General features: G+C 40.5%; 1 protein-coding gene across 2 annotated transcripts in view; it reads right to left on the bottom strand.

The window, feature by feature from the left end:
- Window positions 1-17,503, bottom strand: part of TBC1D5 (TBC1 domain family member 5) — a 336,693-nt gene that overhangs the window by 149,680 nt on the left and 169,510 nt on the right. For both annotated transcript variants that reach the window (XM_048510711.1, XM_048510712.1), the window contains exons 5-8: window positions 7,255-7,363; window positions 6,715-6,804; window positions 6,552-6,623; window positions 2,492-2,559 (exon numbers count right to left, since the gene is read on the bottom strand). In XM_048510711.1, coding sequence (XP_048366668.1) covers window positions 2,492-2,559; window positions 6,552-6,623; window positions 6,715-6,804; window positions 7,255-7,363 — 339 coding nt within the window. The remainder of the gene's footprint in view (window positions 1-2,491; window positions 2,560-6,551; window positions 6,624-6,714; window positions 6,805-7,254; window positions 7,364-17,503) is intronic.

Below are 17,503 nucleotides of genomic sequence, written 5' to 3'. Positions count from 1 at the left end.
TGTGTAGCAATACTAGATTACCGTTTCCCAAATATTGCCTAGGATCCTATATGAAATCCTATTTACATTTATATAGAAATAAGCTCAATGGATTGGGAGGGAAGGCAGCATGGTATACTATAGCCAGATATTGTCAGATCTCACAACTGAAGGAGGGTGAGAACTTGGAAGGGAGATCATCAAGAAAGACCATGGCAAATCACCTCAATTTCTCAACTGCCTTGAAAGCCCTTGCTGGTGCTGGAACATAAGAACATAAGAACTAGCCTGCTGGATCAGACCAGAGTCCATCTAGTCCAGCACTCTGCTACTTGCAGTGGCCCACCAGGTGCCTTTGGGAGCTCACGTGCAGGATGTGAAAGCAATGGCCTTCTGCTGCTGCTGCTCCTGAGCACCTGGTCTGCTAAGGCATAAGTGTTGCCATAAGTCCGCTGAGACTTGATGCCACTTTACACACACACAAGTGAAACTGAAATCAATAGTATTTGCTTTTTAAAGCAGCCAACAGGGAGGGATTTTAAAAATACTGAACTGTTCTCACTTTTTAAAATATGCAATCTGTGAGATGGCACTCAAATTTTAATTATAAATCTAACAGCCTAATTGCATTTGAAAACACATCTAAAGCGTGGGCAAACAAAATGAAACTAATCTTTCCTATGCATTGTTTTGCGTTTTGCAATCCATCAATTCTATAAACGGTAAGGGTATCATACTGTATTCCATATTTTAAAATCCATGTGATTCAAATGAGTATCCCAAACTCCAAAATAAGGATATGATACACATAGAATGGTAAGACTTTGTATATCAAGTAACCTAGTTTAACTGGAATTACTTGATGCAATCGTGTTCTAATCCTTCCAAAAAATGTTCAAGAACTGAGTTTTAGCTTTGGTAAATTCATTGACAGGAATAACCTAAGAACTAAAGATATGAAAGAGTACTCGCCACAATACTAAGGAACATCTTTAAAAAGCATCTCTAATGGTGGGAAAGTTATACACAAAAACCGAATGCTAAATTCCTCTAGATGAATGACAATTCTCACTAATTACGCATCATTTTTCATTGATTAAGTGTTAACAATTACAGAAAATCATCTGTTCAATCTTGTATTATAAAGATAATTTAGTCACAAGATGTCAGTTCCTCTCATTCCTTTTCTCCCTCCGCAGTGAAACTGTATTTCAGAAAATCTAATGTAAAATCTCATAATAGCAATCTACAACAAACTCAATCCAATGGTTTGTTTGTTTGTTTATTTATTTATTAGATTTTAAACCGCCCACCCCCGGAGGGCTCTGGGTGGTGTACACCAGGCCAAAAACAGTATTGCACACAATAGGCCAAAAACAACATTACACACAATAAAATAAATTAAATTAAGTTAAAAACAATTTACAGATTTCATAAAACCTAGCAGCATCAATACAGTACAATACAGTACAACAAAATTATAAAAGTGTCATGCCCGATCCCAAGGCCAGGCAGGGGCAGCTGTGTAAATTAGATGTTACACTGGGCGTGCCAATGATGGAATGGCAAGCAACACAGGGGCATCCTGAAGGGGGAATCCGTGGCCGGCATCACCAAAAGCCCGGTGGTACAAAACTGTTTTACAGGCCCTGCTGAATTCGCCAAGGTCCTGCAGGGCCCGCACATCTGATGGAAGGGTGTTCCACCAGGCAGGGGCCAGGGCCGTAAAAGCCCTGGCCCGGGTAGAGGCCAGCCGCATCATGGAGGGGCCAGGGACCACCAATAAATTGGCCTCTGCCGAGCGTTCAAGCAATCTTAAGTATGTATCTTAAATTAAATATTTTTGAGGCTTAAAGCAAAACCCATTCAAGATATCCTTTACTAATCTAGAGTGTAGTGTAGTCCTTCCTTCTTTTTCTTAAACTACTTAAAATGCTGTTGGGCAAGCTGTGTGCTCATATTCCACCCTGAAAGAATTACTATAATTCACTGTAAATCAAAAAGTGGTTTAGAAGTTTAAAGTAAATAAACGTCCAACCGTATTGGTTGCATCTGGCCCACTAATGATCACAAAACCAACACCAACTTGTGTCAATGAATCTGCGAGCTGGTATTCAGTGACTAGACAGTAAAATGATTAAACTAAGGCTCTCATACTTTGATCACACTATAAGAAGATAAAACTTAGTAACAAAGACAATAATGTTAGCAAACATAGAAAACAGCAGGCAAAGAGGAAGATCAACATGAGGCGCATTCACTCAATAAAGGAAGCCGTGGTCTTCAGTTAGGAAGACCCGAATAAGGGCGTTTTGGAGGTAATTAATCCATAGGGTTGCCATGTCAGAATTTGATGGCACACAGCAGGCATGCTCATTTGGTGACACATGGGACAAAAATGTAAAGACATTGGTCAACTAGATGTGACCTGTGAGAAAAAGGTTGACAGACCAGGTAGTACAACAGCTAGTGAATGATACAAATTTTACAATTGTTTAATAGTACCACATACGTTCTTGTCACATCTTGTTCAATCATCCCCCGAAGTTCTTTGTCCTGAAAAAACCTGTTCCAGAGACTCTGAAAAGAAAATGGTGATGGCTTATATACATAACACATTTTAAAGATGCTGCATTTATCATTGAAACAAGGCAATCTAAATGAAAATGACTGCTGGTGAATTTTTGTACTTTGGATCGAATTCTATAATAGTAAATGGAATAAGAAATCACACTTTGAGAAAATTAGTAATATGCCATTGGAATCATAGTGGTGGAAAATATGCTAATTCTCAAAATGTTTAAATGATCCCATAGGCAGTTCATCTAGCACACAGACAAATACTTAAATAACAAGTACATGGTATGTTGTATGGTTTTCCTCATGGACCTTGTGAGAGCAACCAAAGGCCATTTCTGCACGGGGGTTGCTAACATATAGCACCCTGGGGACGCAAAATGTCAGCCTCCCCAGGGAGCCGTTCAAGCATTGCAGGCGTGCTGCTGAAAACACAGCAGCTACGACCTGGCTCCCTCTGCCTTCCCAGTGCGCGCGGCCAGGGTCCGCTTCAAAAAACCTCCCTCCTGGAGGTTGAAAACAAAGGCTTGTTCCGCCGGCGCCAAGCAGAACGGCACCGGCTGGGGAACAATTCACAGCTCAGCTCTTCTGTCCCCCCCCACTTAGCTCGTTGTCCTGCATCGCTCTACGGGCCTGCTGAGACCCTCCCTCACTGTCCTCCGACCCCTGGAGGTCGGAGGGCTGCGTGGGCGGGTCTTAGGAGTCCAGCAGGGCGATACAGGATGACGAAGTGAGTGGGGGGGGATGGGGAAGAGGCGGCTCCATGCGGAGCCGCCTCTCCCATGGCGGCCTATGTAGGGGCCGCTCGCACACTCCCATGCGAATGGCCCCCACCCCTCCACCGGCAGAATTCAATGGAGCTAACTTTCAGAAAAGTGCTTTTTGGATTGTACTATGTATACTCCTGATCTCTGTTCTCCTTGGCCTGTGATTCTAAGCTTTCTGTACTGAGGGATCTGCAATCCCAATTCTGCAATGGAAATCACTGGAATGTACTTTTGGTATAATTTCAAATCCAATTTTGAGGGTTAACTTCAGCTCATTGCTCCAAGGTTGAAATCTATCAGCTAATCTTTGTGTTTTCACTGTTTGTAACTTGCATAAATGCAGGCAAATTTTTGAAGCTGTAATGTCAAATATTTCTAATGTGTTCAAGTGTTGAATGAGTGGCCCATCTGGGTAAGACTGGATCTAGATTTTATGGAAGATGTATTGTTACTGCCAAAAACAGTAGTTCACATGTCCTTCCTCTCCCTGCTGATAATATTTTGTAACCCAAAACATGTGATGTGACATAACTTTGCTATCACTTTACTCCTATTGTTGGCAGGGAGCAAATGTTATAAGAAGGAGACATCACACCTAACATTTTCATTCACAAACACTACCACGGATGAGAGGACAGGAGACAATGTACATCTCTTGCAACAGCTAACTGCAGCCTGTGTGTTAACTCTAAAACAAAACATTTACAGAACTGCTGTATAGCTATATTGTCCAATTAAGGCCAACAGCCATCCCTGAGATATTTTTACAATGCCACAGCTGCAAACATTTGCAAGAGGCCCTGATCAATATTCATGAAAAGTTTAAATAAAATAGCTTAGTTCACCAGAAACTAACAGGAAGCAAAAATCCTCCCCACACGTTTCTTAGCATGTGGTCAACTTGATCATCCAAATATTGCCCCCTAAGCAGTGTATACAGCTTTAAAAAAAATAAGAGATGCTTGTTCAACAGGCAATATAGCAACATTATTGGTTCCACTTGATATTCACTGGAAGAATTAATCATGGTATATTCAGCTGTTTTTTAAAACTGCAGAAATGTTTAAATAAAAGAGCTGATGACTAACATTTATTTTAAATGAATAAGAACAGGTGGCAACTCTCTGAGAGAATGAAACAAAGTCCCAGCTCTGATCTCTTGCTCATCAAGACATCATCAGCTGAGAGCGGCTGAATGTGCAGCATGCTCCACTTCTGGAGAAGAGCATCTTCAACACCTTTTGTGAGTTTAGAGATGGAGTATCAAGTTCAATAGTTTTGTTTTCATTTGGCTATTGAATAGTGGACTTAAAGGTGAAACTGAATGCAGCATGTACAAAAAAAACCCCAAACAAACCAAATCAAGGCAAGTGGAAAACATGCATCTAAAGCCTGCATAAAACTTAGTATATATCTTGGGAATTAAGAGGAGAAACTTGATGGTTTTGGGAAGAATGGACAGTATGACAACAAGCATAAACAGTATAGAAATGATCACTGCTCCAAGCAGTTACTGAGTGAGCAGGTAGCAAAGAGAACCCACAAAGATTAATCACCCCTTGCTTAGCATAGAGTATCTGGCAACCATATGCTTTGGATGAGTAGCCAGTCTCTATACCAATGACTGGGCTTTCAGAAAACCTGGATTCAGGATTCCACAAAACTAGACCTTGATCTCTAAAGGCTGTATCTTACTTCTTCTGACTACTATGCTATTTGATGAATGATTTTGATTCGTATGGTTACTCTCTATTATCGTTCTATGTGTTTGAAATGTTAAAGATCTGTAATGTGGCAATAGATAAGCATCTCCCAGAAGCACCAGTGAGAATAAACTAAAATAAGAAAGGACTTCACACTGTGATAATACAGTAGATACAAAAGAATAAGGTCTCCTCTGGTGGTAGAATTTTGAACAAAACTGTATTTGTGACATATGTGACATACACAGAACAGTTGTCATATGAAAATAGTTTCTGGTGGAAAAATTCAGAAAATTTAAAAATCAGATTTGCCGTGGATGCTGAGACTATGTTATTAGGGATACTGGCATTCCCCCCCCCAAAAAAATCTCAGAACTGTTTCAGTAATTGATAATGGTGGCCAGAGTAGTATTTGAAACAATATGGAAGGCAGACGAATGTCCAAGTCTAGAGAACTGGAAAAAGAAATTAGAGGAATATGGCAAAATCGATAAACTTTGTTGAATAAGTAACAAATCAAAGAATTTCAAGATAAATGGAAAGCATATTTTTATACTATTCCACAAAAAATTAATAATGAAATGTGCTAAAATAATGTATACATATTATCAGTAGCCTTCATATTATTTATTAAATATTACATTGAAGAGGGGTTTAAAGAGAAATAAAAATGATTGATCATAGAATGTGCCAATACAACTTTTTTTAGAGAAATTTCTAGAAATGTATAATAGTAACCACTGATTAGCACTTGTTTAGCTATTTTGGATTATTAGAATTTACATCAATAATGGCTATTATTGGTAATTTATTTTTTAAATTTAATATTGTACACATAATTTTATCTTCTCTCTAGAAGTAACTGTAACTATGATTTCATTCAGTTTTCTTTTTTTCTGTTTTGATAATTCTTATCTATAAAAATTTTAAAAAATTAAAAGAAACTGTTTTCTGGTGTGGCTGTTTTACTTTTGGTTTCAAATTGTTAATTATGATGGTTCACAGCCATTGACACAATGTTCCTAATGGTCAGTTATTCCCTAGCTTCTTTCTCAATCTCTTGAATTATACTTTGGCTTAGCCAACATCCTTTACTATACAGTGCTGTGCAAAGCAAATATCTGTAGTCTACAAACAGGACATGGATGCTGCTTCTACAGAAGAAATCCACATTATTTAGTCATGGGATGTTTTAGATTGGATTTTAAGTACCAAACACTTAATAAAAATGTTTTCACATGCAAAAAATTCTACTAAAACACAACTTAACTAGATTGGTATAAGTCATTTGCCAACCCTCCCCCTGCCCCACCCCCTCCCCCTGACTTCCCTATTCTCACTGCAAGCCACAATGGTACAACATAGGTTATAGCAATTTCAGTGACTGTGAACATCATACTACAACCTCATTTAAAATTTTTGGAGCAGCCACACAATAAGCTTTATGCATTCTGACCCTAATTAAAGAGTAAGGATACCAAAAGTCTGTTGTACACTCAGCGGGTAACAGAAAGGCTTTGATTACCCCTTCGTCCTGTGAAAGTGGGTTGTTGATCATCAAGTCTTGCTGTCCAGCTTTCCTGGGATTTGTAATATGCTGCAGATGGGAACATAAAATTTTAGACTCACACACGTTAAGACATCTAAAATATGCAATATAATGAAAATTTTTATTTTAAACTCCTTACTATTTCTTTAATCTTGTTATATAGCGTTCTTAATTTTGTTGTTTGGCTGATCCATTGACTTCTATCAGGTGGAAGAACATTCAGAAATAGCTGCAAATCAAATGAACCACTGTCTGGTTAGAAAGGCAAGCCAGTACCATCAACTTTTAAACAGAATAATTTATTTAAAAAATCTGCATAATTTGTACGAAACTGAAATAAACTACTTTAAGGGGAAATATCATGTGGGTTTTTTTTTAAAAAAAGCTCAGTATCTAGTTGCAATGTTCAGTACAAAACATACTGATTGGACTGAATCATTTGACTATGGGCCATTCCCAAGTCAAAGTTATTTGACTATCTCAGTATACTTGGTAATTCAACTATACGGTGCTTAAAAATAGGAAATGAGCTATGAATAATAAAACTGGAGTTAGGAACATTGACACAAAATCTCTTTGAAAAACTCAATGGTCTTTTACATCAAGTGATCTTCAAGTGGATCAGGTAATGTGTTGATATATTACCACCACAAGCTGTAAATAAATGTTTTCTTCTTACCTTCCAGCAAACACTACGAAACCTGCTGCTTCTCAGCTGCCCATTAATCCCCTTCAGCCGTATTGTTGCCAAGTAATTGTTGTTTACAAATAATTCTTCCCATTCTTTACTACATAGAACAAACAAGAGAAGAGAACTTTTAAAATTATTATTAAAGACTTAGTTGATTGAGAAGCAATATAACATGAAGTAATTTTGGGTAAACAAAAGGAAAGGAAGTTTTAAATGTATATATTTAGCAGCGTGCTATTTCTAAACGCATGGTTGTCTTTTTGGACACATTTCTTCCCTGGATTTAATGAATATGTAGATCACTATAATTATGCCAGCTACTGAAATTCATAATGTCTGTGGAGGCTATTCCATTTCCTCTAAAATGTTGGTACTGCAGTTCAGTGAATAAACAAGAAAAATGAATATTAATATAAGCACATTTGGGTTTCACCCACAGATAAAACAGTACCCATTTAAAAGAATGTTTTATTCCAAAACATGGAACCAAGAAGCATGGTGTTGACTATTACTTCTGCACATAACACATTTGCCTAAATGGAGCTTCTTTTCTTCATAACATCAAGCTGGGCAGTTAAGCATAATAGAAGCTGACTTCCGTTAACTTTTAGTGCTATTTACTATTACAGCCTCTCCTTTCTACATGATCAGTTTTGAAATTTTAACAGGTGCTAGCAAATTTTTATTTTTTTAAAAAAACCTCTCACTGTATAAAGTGTTAAAGGAAAGCTTGAGTACCTCGCAGTACCTACGGCTGACTAGATAAACAACCTAAATATGCCTCCTAGGCACAGAAACTCCAGAGGCCTAACACCTGTGCTTCATTAATGTACAAGTAAATCTACTCTACTGGGAAACAATTGGAAATTAATTGTCCCAAACCATTTAGCCAATTTGAATACAAGAATTAAACTATATTCCCTCTATTTTCCACTGAACTGAATCTCTAGAATGCTACCACCCATCTGAGAATCTAAAGTGAAATAGCCCAAAGACTTTCCTCAGTCACTGAAATGTCAAAGATAATTTCAGGATTAAAGGGGAAAAAACTTCACAAAGACATTTACAAGAATAAAGAGAGATATTATATTGTTGAAGACTTTTACAGCCAGAATCTGTGGCAGTTGTGGGTTTTTCCTTCTAACGTTTTGACTGCATCTCTGATTGGAATCTTTAGAGGCCTGACATGTTAAGATGGGACAGCATAGAAATTTAATAAAATAGAAAATAGAATGTGTTTCTCTCTGTGACATAATGTGGAGTGATTGTGTGGTAGGGTATATAAAGAGAGAGATTCCTTGGTTTGTGGAAGTAAAGGTATGTTGAGAAAGGCAGAACTGGCAAGATGTCATTTCTCATTAGGTATATTTGTGTAGTAATTATAGAAAATGTGTTTGAACTGTATTCCTTTGACCCAAGTGTGCTAATTATGTCTAAGAGGTTAAACTTATTATCTCTGGAAGAGACTATGCCTTTCTGAACATTCTTTCATTTATATCCGGCCTTTCCTTCCCTATTCAGGAACTGAAGACAGGAAAAGATGTCTGTGTGTAAAGTGCAAAGTGCTATCACCAACTTATGGAAATCCTGTAGGGTTTTCATGACAAAAGACTTAACAGGGTTGCCATTGCCTTCCTCTATATAGGGAGTCTGGCACTCTTTCGTGGTTTTCCATCTAATTACTAACCAGGACCAATCCTGCTTAGCTTCTGAGATCTGACAAGATCCTGGGCCATTCCGGTCAAGACAAAGGAACAGATAGGGCCAATAACCACGACCCCCCAATATTTTCTGAGTCTTGTAGGCAGTTTCCGCACAGGCGGAAAATGACAGCCTGGAGACGGTAAAAACGCCGTCTCCAGGCTGCCATTTGCACGGGCGGCCCGGCTGGCCCACAGCCAGCGAGAGATTCCCGAGAACGCTTAAGAAGTCGCTGACATACGCCGCTGCGTGAAGCCGCTGCCGAAAGTGAACGGCAGCGGCTTCACCGCTTCCTCAACTCCGGCGACTCCCCACCTTGTCCCTGGCCTCCGATTCGGCGGTATCGCTGAGGCCTGGGGACATTCCGTCTCCTGCGCCGCTGAAAGCAGCGCTGCAACAAGAAGCCAGGGGCTGCGGTCCCCAGGTCTTTGGCTTACACGCCGAGGCCCAGGGACAAGCTAAGGTCGCGTATGGCTACGGGCGCTCAGGCGCTCGCTGCGGGCGCCCGGGACCGGGTCCGCGCGGATCTGTCCTTAGCGTTGCCTTCGGTCGGCACGGTGAAGCGCCGACCCAGCCGTTTCCGCCGCCGTGCGGAAACGGCCCTAGAGATTAGTTACTATTTCCTATGAGCAAATGCCAAGAGAATGTTCTAGAGTTGCTCTGCTTTTGAATCTGAACATTGAATCCTTCGGGAGAAAATACTTGGGATTAATTATGTCATATGGGATTTCTTTCCAGTTCTTCAAAGAGTTTTCATAAAAAATATATCCTACATAACTTCCAGACTAGAACACTGGAACACATTCTAGGAATGGTTGCCTTAGAAAGGTTCTCAAAATATAGTATACCTATCTTAGTTCACCTTTCATGGATCACAGTTTGTCTCAGAGCCGAATTTAAAGGGCCAGTTTTGACCATTAAAAGAACTGAACAGTTTTGAAACACTCTCCAGTCACTATCACAAGTTTGGTGGGTTGCCACATGATTTTTTAAACATAGTTCTAGGTTATGGAATTTCCTTCTATGAGAAAGGTATCTGACTATATCTCTTTTGACATTTAGAAGTATGGTCAAAACCATTCATGGGTTAATTAATGTTCATTTGGCGTTGCTATGCAGTTGATTCTGCTTACTTGGTTAAAAACATAAAAGTCACAGATGGTGAAGGAAAATAGATTTTAACTTGCTAGTTTAAGTAGCATATAGAAGAAAAACACATCTGCAGAAGAATAATATAAGAAAGTAACATGCTTATGTTCCTTCAGCTGACAGGATTCCCTGGGGCAAGGCAATGGGAAGAACCCTCCTCCCCCACTCTGGAACTGGCCAGCTGCACAGCACTGTTCCGCCGTTTCAGTTTGCACTATGATTCACGGTCTCAGAGCTACTCCCAAGGCTTTATGTGCTACCTTAACAGTCATAATCAATTTCACTGGTGATTCCAATAAGCTTTACTGACCTTGGCAGGAAAAATACTTCTCATGCGCTCCCAAGCTAACTGATTAACAACTGTATAGGGTGAGGATCAGTGGTGGGATTCAAATAATTTAACAACCAGTTTTGGTGGTGGGATTCAAATAATTTAACAACTGGTTGTTTACAAGTACCATGTTAACAACCGGTTCTGCCGAAGCAGATGCGAATCTGCTGAATCCCACCACTGGTGAGGATCCAGTATAGACACAGGTACCATCCTCTCTTCTACTCCCTTACTAAGTAAACAAGTATTCAACAAGTCTCTAGTTCAGTAAATCCATTACAGGTGGTGCAAAACAGAAGTAAGTGTTTGGGTTGGCAAGGGTTCAGATTTGTCAGGCAACTCAGGCACAAGTGGAGAAATCGTGTCACATCACCTGGCTCGAGATAACAATGATTTGCCACAATTTCACCACATGCCATTTTACAATTATTTTATTTTTAAGAGCCCATTTTTCATATCTGTTACATTATTAATTTATGGACGGAACATTATCTTACTTAATTACATCTGATTTCACTCTGTTCCTACTTGCTACTGAGCTTCATATTACTTGAATGATACTGTAGAAATAACTAAATAATTTTTCTGCATTTTCTCTGCAGATAATGTTTGATGGATACCAGACCTGAAATACTTTCTTCACATTGGTCACCTGAGGATCCACAACAAATAGATGTGACCAGGAAAGAATACTAGTGTAGACAATTGTTTTAAAAAAAATGACTGAAGTTTGAGTTCATATACACTGAAAAGTCTTGAAATAGCTTCAGTATGAATTTGTTACTCTTTTGTTAAAATATTTGACTTGCCACTAAAATCGCCCCCAATATCAAAAGACTGGAAGTAACCAAATTAACATCAGTTACAAAGATACATAAACTTTAAAGGAAATTCCAGTGGGAAAGGAATTACAGATGCAATAGCTTGACTATTATCGCATACAAATTATGGGAAAACATTATTCAATTTGGAATAGTTAAACATACACAAGAGGCTTGTGAGGAAAATACAAGTATGGCATCTACAAGAAAAGTTCTGCCTTGCCAACTTTCAGAAGTTTTGGACAAATAACTAAAGTAGCTTATGCATCAAATGCTCTGGTAGATATAGGCTACAAACCAAAATAAACTAAGAACCCCATTCAAAGGTGGGGGGGATAATCTGCTTCTGGGAGCAGTGTGCACTTATCCCAGAGGAGGGGCGATCTCACTGGCATGCAGCAGCCATTTCCCCTTCCCCCAGGCACTGGAATTTGGAGACTAACTAGTTTAAAAATGATATGAAATTGGGGTGGGCAGAAAGAAAACAAATGGAAAGCTTGTGCTGGCCTTAAGGCAACTTCTACTCTGAAAATAACGATGAATGCAATTATTAGGCTTAAGCAGATCTTCAATGCACCATTATGTTTCTCTTTTGGAATCTTCCAATGCACTACATTAGGAACTTGCCTAAATTCTAAAAGTAAATTCTGTCACCTGCATCGATGCCAGCTGAAGGATGGGGGAGAGTGGGGTGGGGATTTTTAATGATGCTTGTATTGACTGTTTTTAAAGGATGTTTTATGGTGGTTTTTAAGGTTGATGTGTTGTGTTTTTATGTTTTTGGACTGTATGTTTTAAGAGGACTTTTAACCACATTATGTAAGTTGCCCTGGGACTTTGGTATAGGACGGGTTATAAATGAAATAAATAAACTAGAAACAATTTCTAAAATTAACTTGGGAATAAAATATGCACTTTTTTCATATTTTAGTTCTTTTATACATTTTTCCCTGTATATTACCAATATACATGTGTATATTGATATTATACGTCCAAAACAAAACAAAAAAACAAACCCGAATTTGGTAAAGTTCAGGGGGGCTAAAGTTATGGACCCTCAAAGGGGAAGCCCCATCTCCTGTTAGCTCCCACTTGAAACTCTGAGGGCACCCACTTTGCGGGTTCATAAGTTTGGACCCCCTGATCCAAACTTCACCAAGCTCGATTGGTATCATTAGGAGAGTCTCCAGATGATACCCTGAAATTCTGGTGATGCTATCTTTAAAAATGCATCCCCTGCAGGCGCAAATGCAAAACCCCACCAAAAATACAAAAAAAATCAGACCTGAATTTTTTGGGTATACCCGAATGTTCGGGTATATCTGACTATATTATTTGTCTTATTCAGGCATAAAGATAATTTTATGCTTGAATAAATCCAAATCCGAATTTTACCAAAATTCTGTGGTATTGACCAAACCTTAAAGCTCAAAGGGCTGTTATTTGTTATGGGTGACAGAGGCCAGATCTACTGCCAATAGTACCTAATGGGCAGGTGAGATGGCCTCCACACCCCACAGGCCAGTCTATCACTTATTATTTTTCTGCCCCAAATGGCTGGCAGCCTCAGTCCTTTACATTTTAAATGGACATTATTTTCTAGAGACAGTAGAGCTAGAGATGTCTCCTTGCTCCCTTGCAGAATTCAAGGCAGCTTATAATATAAGTCAAATTACAAAATTACAAAATATTTTTGTAACATTTTTGTAAAACATTACAAAAATATAATTAAAATATAAATAAAACAACAATGATAAAAACACATAAAAGGTCACAATTTAAAAACTCCAAAAATAACTTCCAATAAATAAATAAAAACTGAACCAGTCAAATGCAGTCCTAAATAAAACTGTCTTCAACTGACTCCTGAAGATCAACATAATTGTGGGAGTGCCACCAAAAAGGCCCTCTCTTGTGTGCCTACCAGACAAGCTTCTTTGATTGGTGAAATAGTAGAACCTCTCCCTAGGCAGGAACATATTGGAGAAGACCAGTGGCATACTGCTAATCACATGTCCCCAAACGCCTGCTGTTTCAAAACAGTGTGTGCTGCAATCAGCCACCGCCAAGCCCTGCAGGCCGGCTCCTGCTCTCCCTATGCCCAGGGGAGGGCAGAAGTCAGCCTACAGGAGGCATGGGGCAGGGCTCAGCAGCAGGTGGCTGTGGCACCCGCCTGGGCCGCCCACCGCAGCACCCGTCCCTCCCAGCCTCCCTGCAGGCCAGCTTCTGCCCTCCCCAGGACCTGCAGTGTGGTGGCCTAGGGAACAAGTGGCCCAGGGAGGCGCTGTAGTGCAGGCCAGCCAAGGAGCCCAGAGCTGGGCTGCTGCTGTGGTGCCCCCCGAGCCCTGCACTCTCCCAGCCTTCCTGCTGGCTCCTGAAAGTGGGGCCTGGGGGGCCTGGGGAGCGGGGCCTGGGAGTTATGGGGAGGTGGTTATGCCCCTGGGTGCAATTTAGGCCTAGTACACCTCTGGAGAAGACTTCAGCTACTCTGTTCCCAAGCTATGCAAGTTTTTAAAGACAAAACAAATCTTGGGAGTGGTCCGGTAACCAGTGTAATTGTTTCCCAAGCTGTTCTTGTCTCACAGAGCCTGCCACAAGTGATAACATGAGAACTGAAGCCAGAAAAATAGTAGATAATGAATTGTAGGTACGTTACTTCCCCAAAACAACAACTGGTTTTAAGTGAGAAGCAAGTTTAGAAGGCTGCTGATGGAGCATCTGTTTCCAGTCTTGACACCAAGGATGTGCAATCAGATATTGCCAGCCTACACAATACCCATATTTGGTCATTCAGTTGTATGAGCAACATCTAATACCCAGTGTTAGATTTAGATGAAGAGAGCCCCTAGACTATTCCACTTGTGAGGCCCTTCCCAATCCCCCACCCTCACAACTAGAGAAAGATGGGTTTCACAAAATGGGGTCCACTTCAGTGAAGTCATGGAAGGACAACTTTAACACAAAAATCAATGCTAATGTCAAGTTATCAGCTTAGTACTATTCTGAAATGGAGTGCAAAGAAAATTATCGAAGGGTTGTTCAGAGACCACAGTGTTTTATGACAGCATGCGTAAGAAAGGCCTATAACAGTGGTGGCGAATGTATGGCACTCCAGATGTTCATGGACTACAATTCCTATCAGCCCCTGCCAACATGGCCAATTGGCCATGCTGGCAGGGCTGATGGGAATTGTAGTCCATGCACATCTGGAGTGCCATACGTTCGCCACCACTGGCCTATAAGAGTGCCAACATATTATACACCTTGACTGGAGGCCCTCCAGATTTTGAGACCTCAGGCTTCAACCTTTTAAGCCTAAAGGTACATTGGCATGCTGATACCACTTCTGTCCCCTCAGTAATTCACTGTCTCTTCTTTTTCTGGCTTCTCACAAAAACTTACCTTTTTCTGACTTTTCAAGCCAGTTCCTGGGCTAAAATAAGAGACATTATTTTCTACCATAATTTGTTCTCTCTGGAATCAGTTTTTTGGCTGTCTACAAATTCTGTTCTGAGTATGACACAGCACAAATGTTAAAAGAGGCAGTTCCTTGGAAAGAGCCATTATATATGCTTTCATTCTCCCTGAAGAGATAAGCCATGTCTGGGATACAGCAACTTCAGACTGGAAGTACAGATCCCTATGCTCTTCCATACAAAGTAACTCCCTGCACACAAACATACTAATAGAATGCTAGAATACACCTCCCTTTTTGAATGAAGGAATATTGAATTCAAATGTCTGAAGGAAGACAGTCCAGTCTCAGATTTACTGCCTCCATGAATACAATGCCATAGATACCTCCCATTCCTTGCCTGTTATATACTTTCGGTGAAATATGAATGAAGCACTTCAGGGTAGTGGGAGCAACCTGAATGCACTATTTGACTCAGTTTATTTTCAACATATTTGCCTACTCTTCGTTGGGTTAAGTGACAGCTGTCCTGGGTCTGATCAGACAACTACAACAGCCTTCTCCAGGGCACTTACCTAGGCAAAGGGGCGATTCCTCCAGCGTGTGGCTGCTGTGGCCCTCCCCACCACTGAAATGCGGTGCCAGGTGTGATGCCCACATCCCAGAACCCCCATTTCAGCAGCCACGAGTTGTAACGTGAGCTAACACTTTTGTATGGGATAGTTCTGTTAAGTTCAATAGGGGCTTCTTGGAGGCTTCTTTGAAGACTCCCCATGCTGCCAGGAAGCCTCTCTGAGAGAGGCAGTGCAGTGCAGCCATGACACTGTGGCTGGCCACCTAGATCCATGGATGGGGCTTTAAGTGACCCCATCTTCCCAGGACAAAGATGGCTCATGTTCTCTGGGATAGAACAAGAGAGGACACTTGGGTTTAATGTTCAAAACCTGAGTGCCAGGAAATTATTAGTTTTTGGGAAGGAACTGATGCAATCATAACTTTGGGATAATGCCAAAGCAAATGAAGGTATTCTTTTGGAGATGGGATTAGAAGAATAGCAACAGGAACTCTTGATGAAATTATTTAGCATTCCCTTTGTCTCACAGGGACAGGTGAGCTGTGGTTGAGGTGGGAACTTGCTTTCCCAGGGTAGAGGCTTTGACAAGGTGTGCCAGCTATTTGCTAGTAAATGTTGGCAGGAGACCTTTGCCCAGGCAGGCTTTTGCCTTAGTGGCAACTCTGAGCTAAAGCAGTGATGATGGCCATCTTGGTTGAGCTACTGCTGTCCTAAAACTAGGCTTCTCCCACCAACATGGGTCTGAGTGGTAACACAAGCTTGCTGGCAGCAACTGAGTAAGATCTGGGCTGAGTTTGTTTCTCTGCTGTTTGCAGATACTTAACCTGGGCATGGCCAGAGGCAATTCCAGCAGGGGAAGATCTTGCTAGCTTACTAGCAGCAGCTGAATAAGATTTCAGACACATTTTTGTTCTCTTCTTCTTCTTGCAGGTACTTAAACTGTACAAGTGAACAACAAGAACCAAGGACCTCTTGAGGCTATGAATTGTGGCTTAGGATTTCTGGAGCTGAACTAACGCAGGAGATGGTTGTTTTCTCTATTTAAACTGAATTGTTTGTCTACATTGGTTGTTGTATTGTAGTTTGGAGAGGGAAGGCAGCATGGTACAGTCTGATCACAGCAGATCGCAGAAGCTGCTATGCAGGTTGGTACTTGGAAAGGAGACCTCCAAGGAAGAGTCTGCAAGGAACACAATTGCAAGTTCTTCTCACTTGCATTGAAAGCTCCTTTCTGGGGTTGCCATAGGCTAGTTGGGACTTGACAACCCTTAACACACATTTTTTCTCTGAGCGAGTTTTATTCCATTTGGGAAGAAATGTAGCACTAATAAATTAATCAACACATTCTAGAAAATTATCCTGTGTTCTTACAGCATAGAATATGATGACGTAAACGGCATACCTTCCCATCATTTCCACTATAATCAATGTGGTCCACTTTCTAGAAAAAGTGACTTTTGCACAGCATGATGTTTGCAACTCATACAGAAAATTCAGCAGAAATATAAGAGGCACAGATTAGCAATGCCAACCACAGACGCTAAAGCCTGGCCTCAGAAAGACGAAGCGCTTCAGCATTAGGACTGCAGGTGCCAAGATCAACCAGATAAACACTGTTATCTATAATTACTTCATTTTTTGCTTAAATCACAGGTAATGAGGGAACTCAGTCTCGAAAAGGCAATTAAGAACTGTACACAGTCTTTCTGCTTTCTGTATAATTTTTTATCCTTTTTTTCCGTTTTAGAGAAATAATATTTTATAACATCCAAATAATCACTAGTTACAAACAGTTTGGTAAAGGGATTTGTGTGTGTGTGTGAGTGTTGTGTGTGTGTGTGTAGAAGGGGGGACTTATTTGTGGCTCTTATTAGTAAAAGTAATAAGCTAGCAAGCTTAAATTTATCTAGCACCATTAAAATAAAATAAAAAAATAACCAGTGCAAGCATTTAATAACTTTTCCCTGATAATAGTACTAAGTGGTTGATTCATAATGGTGAGATCTTAATGTACAGAAGGTTATACATCAAGCAACAAGAAGTTACTTGCAGTCCCATCTGGAGGAGGGGGCAAATTGGTCTTTGGAAGTAGTATGGAGCTGGCTGGCACATTTGCCCACCCCACTGGCGTAAGTGGCACTTATGCCGGGTGGGAGGACAAATTGGGAGGCAGGCGGGCAATGTGGAGCTTGGCAGTGCTGACCCATAAAAGCATGCACTCTCAGAACCACATGGGCCTGAAGGTG

The sequence above is a fragment of the Sphaerodactylus townsendi genome, linkage group LG11, assembly GCF_021028975.2.
Source record: "Sphaerodactylus townsendi isolate TG3544 linkage group LG11, MPM_Stown_v2.3, whole genome shotgun sequence".
Taxonomy (NCBI): domain Eukaryota; kingdom Metazoa; phylum Chordata; class Lepidosauria; order Squamata; family Sphaerodactylidae; genus Sphaerodactylus; species Sphaerodactylus townsendi.
The sequence above is the reverse complement of the archived record's forward strand: the minus strand, read 5'-3'. Positions and strand labels throughout refer to the sequence as shown.